The sequence below is a fragment of the Phoenix dactylifera genome, chromosome 13 (genome assembly GCF_009389715.1).
Source record: "Phoenix dactylifera cultivar Barhee BC4 chromosome 13, palm_55x_up_171113_PBpolish2nd_filt_p, whole genome shotgun sequence".
NCBI lineage: Eukaryota > Viridiplantae > Streptophyta > Magnoliopsida > Arecales > Arecaceae > Phoenix > Phoenix dactylifera.
The window spans coordinates 9,275,965-9,281,291 of NC_052404.1; the positions used below are offsets into that span (position 1 = coordinate 9,275,965).

The following is a 5,327-nucleotide window of genomic DNA, read 5'->3' on the forward strand; positions in this document are numbered from 1 at the left end:
TCGAGCGCAGATGAGGAGGCTGAACTGCAACGTGCGTGATACGGAGATACCACTCCATGTATCCCGGTACGCTGTCTGATGGCCGGGTAACTGGGTGGCTCCTGCTCGCCTGGCTCAGCACGTGGTCCTCCCACCGCTCCCAAAGCTGATCCATATAGGAGTAATGTATCCGGTACGAGCCTGCTGTGGAACCTCTGTTGGCTCGCGTAGGGGCTAGTGGCGCTCGAGGGATGGTCTGAATACGACCAAACTGTCTAAGAACCCTTTCTGGATGATAGGGTTCTACGATATCAAGGCACTTGATGGAGCCACTAAAAAATGCGACGGGTATATATGGGCGATCTCCCCGAAGCCGATGATGGGGATCCCAAATAACCTGTAAAACAAAAGGTCCATTTCAGTTTAATACTATATCGCATATTAAAAGTACTGACAAACACAAGCAAATGGTAATATGATACGTACCTCATCGATGCTCAAAAGGTCCAATGACTCACGTAGAACCACTAAATGGTCCATCGTGGTACGGGATGGAGTACCGGGCATCCAGCGGTGCACGCGGGGACTGGCATCAGTATACTCGAGCGACGGGTGAGGACTGAGTGCTGGAAAATGCTCATAAATCCATGCCTGCAGAAGCGTCATATAACCACTGATCTGTCTCACTGATGACCTCGACGCAATCCCCAACTGCCGATACAAATATGCTAAGGCAGCTGTACCCCAGGCATATGTGCTCACCCTATCCAGATCCCGCAGTAAACACAGATACGCTATAGGCACCCTGGTCCCACTCTTATCAGCAAAGAGTGTGCAGCCTAACAAAAATAACAAATAGGCTCGTGCTGCACACTCTATCCTCTGCTGCCTGTCTCTATCAGATACAGAGTGAAACTGAGTCCTCAGCCACTCCATCCTCACAGACTGACCGCGCGATGACAGTACCTCCTGACGCGCGTCTCCAGCTGACACCCCCAACAACTCCACAAGTAGCTCCTCAGCATCCCGATCACTCATCCTCTCAGGAGAAACTGATACTGAGGAACCTGCGACAGGAATCCCTAAAATGGCGGATACATCATCCAACGTGATAGTGATCTCGCCAAATGGTATATGGAAGGTGTTCGTCTCGGGCTGCCATCTCTCTACGAAGCCCGAAATCAGAATCTTATCGATGAATCGATAAGAGCACTGTACTAACTCTACGAGGCCCGACTGCCTCAATAGTGCTCTGAACCTGGTATTTGGTTGGTTTGAAGACCACCACTTCCATTCACCAACCTTGGCAGTATGGTTCATGCACTTTAGTGGAGCTCGTTCCTGTAATATAAATGTATAATTACTACTACTTTATAAAACATCAATAAACAAAATATAATGCTATAACAAATAAACAATACCTGTTGCCTCCAGATGGAAGCTGCTATATGCGTCCTGAAACTGATCAGGACGGACTCATCCTCTGGACCTCCTGGACATGGTCCAACGGACTCATCGTCTTCGCCCCTAGCGGGCATATCATCATGCTCTGACTCAGGAGAGTCCGATGGCATATGAGCAGGCTCGGGAGAAGCAATCCTAGCACGACGTCTCCTAGCTGACGCCGTAGGTCTAACTCTGGCGGGACGGGGATCCATGTCTGAAAATATAGAAATTCAATGTTAGGCTATATCAAAGAAAATAATTTAATTGCATACATAAATGTTCGGCACAAAATTCAGCACGGCACGCGATTTGGCACCAGAAGGCTTCTGTTCGGCTGCACAGAGCCGAACAGAAGGCTTCTGTTCGGCTGCTCAGAGCCGGACAGAACCATTCTGTTCGGCACTGTGCAGCCGAACAGAAGGCTTCTGTTCGGCACCGTGCAGCCGAACAGAAGGCTTCTGTTCGGTTGAGTGTTGCCGAACAGAGGGCTTCTGTTCGGCACTGTTCAGCCGAACAGAAGGGTTCTGTTCGGCGATCCAGTGCCGAACGGAGCACTGGAGGCGGGGGGGGAGCTACCTCGACGTGGTCGTGGAGGCGCCGGCGAGGTGCTCGTTGCTCGGGAGATGGCCGGGGAGGTGGTTCCGGGAGAATGCCGGCGACGAGAGGGAGAAGGGGAGAATGCCGGCGACGAGAGGGAGAAGGGGGAACGGGGGGGTTTTGGGCGAGGGAGAAGGGGGAGACGGAGGGGGTTTGGCCGCCGGCGAGGTGCTTGAGGTGCTTGAGGCGAAGTTTTTTGGGCGGAAGGGAGAAGCCGGCTGGAGTGGAGTTTTGGAGGGGAAGAGCGGGGTTTTGGGGGGGGGGGTTTGGGGGGTGTAGAGAGCAATTTAGGTGAGGGGGTGGGGAGGGTGAAGGGTAATTTAGGATTTTTTAATTTTTTAGGGGTGTCCTTAGCAAATGGGGGGGTGTAGAGAGTATTTAATTTTTTTTTAATTTTTGGGGGGTGTCCTGAGCAATCGGGGGTGTATTTAGAACTACCCGAATGCTTTCCTCAATGCCACCATGTCGATTACTAAATAACCGTCCGCTTCTGTTTAATTACCGAACTGCCATTCCCTCGGCTTGCACGTTCTGTTTTGTCTTTTCGTGTCTCGCTCTGGCTTTTCGCAGCCTTTTCCCAGGTAACCGTTAGAGCATCCTCGTGAATCAAGATCACGGGATCCTGTTTTAAAAAAACACCATCTAGTCCGTCCATCTGAGTTGCATCACGGACACGCGGTGGACCCCACGACACAATTCATTATAACTTAAAGCCTTTTTGACGTCGTACGTTAAGATTATCTAACTGTCATCGGATGCGACGACAGAACGCAGACGCCCAAATTAATTCCCGTGACCCGGACCGGATCCCAAATCAGTGGCACTTTAGGTATTTACGGGAAAGGCAGTGGTGGTTATATAGACGGTATAAGAAGCGGCTCGCCCCGTACAGGGGCTCATATATAAATAAAGGTGCCGGTCCTCTGCCGTCTTATTGAATGCGAAGCGGTAAAGAAACCGCCCACCGAAGAGCGCGGGGGCGGAAGCGACGAGAGCGAGAAAAGGCGAGAGCGGGAGAGCGACGATCTCAGGAGAGAAAGAAGCGGCTAGCGATCGCAACGGACTACCCCATGGCTTCCCATTTTGCTTTCATCAAAACCTCCCATTTCCCCTCCTCGCCCTCCCCCCGCCCCCTCGTCGGCGCTAACCACACCTCCGCCCGCTTCTGCTCCCGCTAACGCCTCACCGTCCCCACCTCATCCGTTAGGTTTCCGGCCAGCGCTGGATTTAGGGTTTGCATTCGTATGTTTTTTATAATCCTGATTCTTTCTATTCTTTTTCATCCATGGAATCGGCGGCGAAATCGAGCTCCGTGAAGAACGTTGTGGTCCGCGTGCTGCTTTTCGGCGTTTTCGTTCTCATTGTCCGCTTCGTCTACGTTGTCACCGTCTACGGTGGGCCCTGCAACTCCGGCGACTTCTGCCTCCTCCCCTTTCCTGGCGAGGGCCTCAGCGTCACCAGCGCTGGCGGCGGCGCCTCCGCCGGCTCCGCTGCTTTTGTCCGCGTCGCCGATGGCTCCACTGGCGCCACCCCCGCCCTCTGGACCACCCGAGAGTGGCGCAAGGCCGTGGACTACTACTCCGCCGTCTTCCAGGACCTCCTCGTGGACGGCTTTGTCTCCCCGACGGCCAAGTCCCTCTGCGTCGACACCCCCACCGGCCACGAGGTCCTCGCCCTCAAGGAGATCGGCGTACTCGACGCCGTTGGCGTCGCCAAGAAGAAGGCCCCGCCGCTGGTGGTCGCTGGCGGCGACCTCCTCCACCTGCCGTTCCGCAACGGCACCTTCGACTTCGTCTTCGCCGGCCGGAGCCTCGACCGATCGAAGCGGCTAGCGCATCTCGCCTCGGAAATCGTGCGGACGCTGAAGCCCGATGGTTTCCTGGCCGTTCTCACCGCCTCCGCCGGCAACGCGTACAGTCTCCACTCCCTCATCGATCTCTTCCCCTCATTCTGGAAGCTACGCTTCCGCAAGCTCGACGGTCCGGATTCGTCCTCAGCCATCCACGAGATCGTTTTCCAGAAGCAATTAGACGGTGACATTCTTGCCGTCGACGGAAAGGAGGCGGAGGATTCGAGTCCTAGCAGTTCGTGCTCCATCCCCGAGCATAAGCTCCGACTTCTAGAATCTGCGGAGCCTCTGATTAAAGAGGAGCCATTGAAGCCATGGATCGCCCTGAAGAGAAACATCAAGAACATCAAATACCTTCCATCTATGGTGGATATAAGCTTCAAACCGAGGTACGTGTACGTCGACGTCGGCGCCCGGAGCTACGGCTCGAGCATCGGAAGCTGGTTCAGGAAGCAGTACCCCAAACAGAACCACACCTTCGATATCTATGCCATCGAGGCCGACCCGGCGTTCCACGACGAGTACGCCGCCAAGAAGAACGTCAATTTGCTGCCTTTCGCTGCGTGGGTGCGCAATGAGACCCTGGCGTTCGAGATCAACCATGACCCGGAGCAGCATGATGTCGAGAAAGAGAAAGGTGGCCGCGGGATGGGTCGGATTAGGCCGGTCAGCAGGCTCTCCGGAGGTGTGTCGTCCGGCGAGGTGCATTCAATTCATGGCTTTGATTTTGCTAAGTGGTTGAAGAGGACGGTGTCGGAGAGTGATTTTGTGGTGATGAAGATGGACGTGGAGGGGACGGAGTTCGATCTGGTGCCGAGGCTGTTCGAGACCGGGGCCATCTGTTTGATCGATGAGCTCTTTCTGGAGTGCCCACTATAACCGTTGGCAGCGGTGCTGCCCAGGGGAGCGGACGCCGAAGTACAGGAAGACCTATGGGGAGTGCTTGAAGCTGTTCACTTCGCTCAGGAAGAGCGGGGTTCTTGTTCATCAGTGGTGGTGACCGGTAACCGCTTTAAAACACTCACACAGGCATAGTTACATATAGTGCTCCTGTATCATTTGTTGTTGCTCTCCATAGGAATTGCTTCTTTTTTTTTTTTTTCTCCTCTCTTTTTAATGCTTCCACAGTAATTGAGAAAATGTGTAGCATTGTTTAAGCAAATGAAGATTTCAATTTGTTGCAACGTTATCAGTATGAATATTCTTTCATTTTGTAATGGGTCTTCTCTGGTTCAGTTCATTTAGCTGCATTATTTATTTATTTTTTTATTTAAACATATTCTTGCTGTTTGCTTGCATTTTACATGGGAATGTTTACAGTAAAATGTAGAGTTGTTATATTTTTATATTAATTGAAATTTCTCAAACATCAAATAGTTCATCTTATTTTGATGGAATGGCTTATCATGCTCTTTTTGCACTGATCTTATTTTTCTTTTTAGTCCTAAAGCTTGCT

General features: G+C 52.3%; 1 protein-coding gene across 1 annotated transcript; it reads left to right on the forward strand.

The window, feature by feature from the left end:
- The first annotated feature begins 2,925 nt into the window (after positions 1-2,925).
- LOC103721505 lies at positions 2,926-5,080 on the forward strand. Its single transcript, XM_026810191.2, is given in 2 exon segments — positions 2,926-4,741; positions 4,743-5,080. Coding segments are annotated over 2 exon segments (1,563 nt in total). The 5' UTR covers positions 2,926-3,307; the 3' UTR covers positions 4,872-5,080.
- The last annotated feature ends 247 nt before the right edge of the window (positions 5,081-5,327 follow it).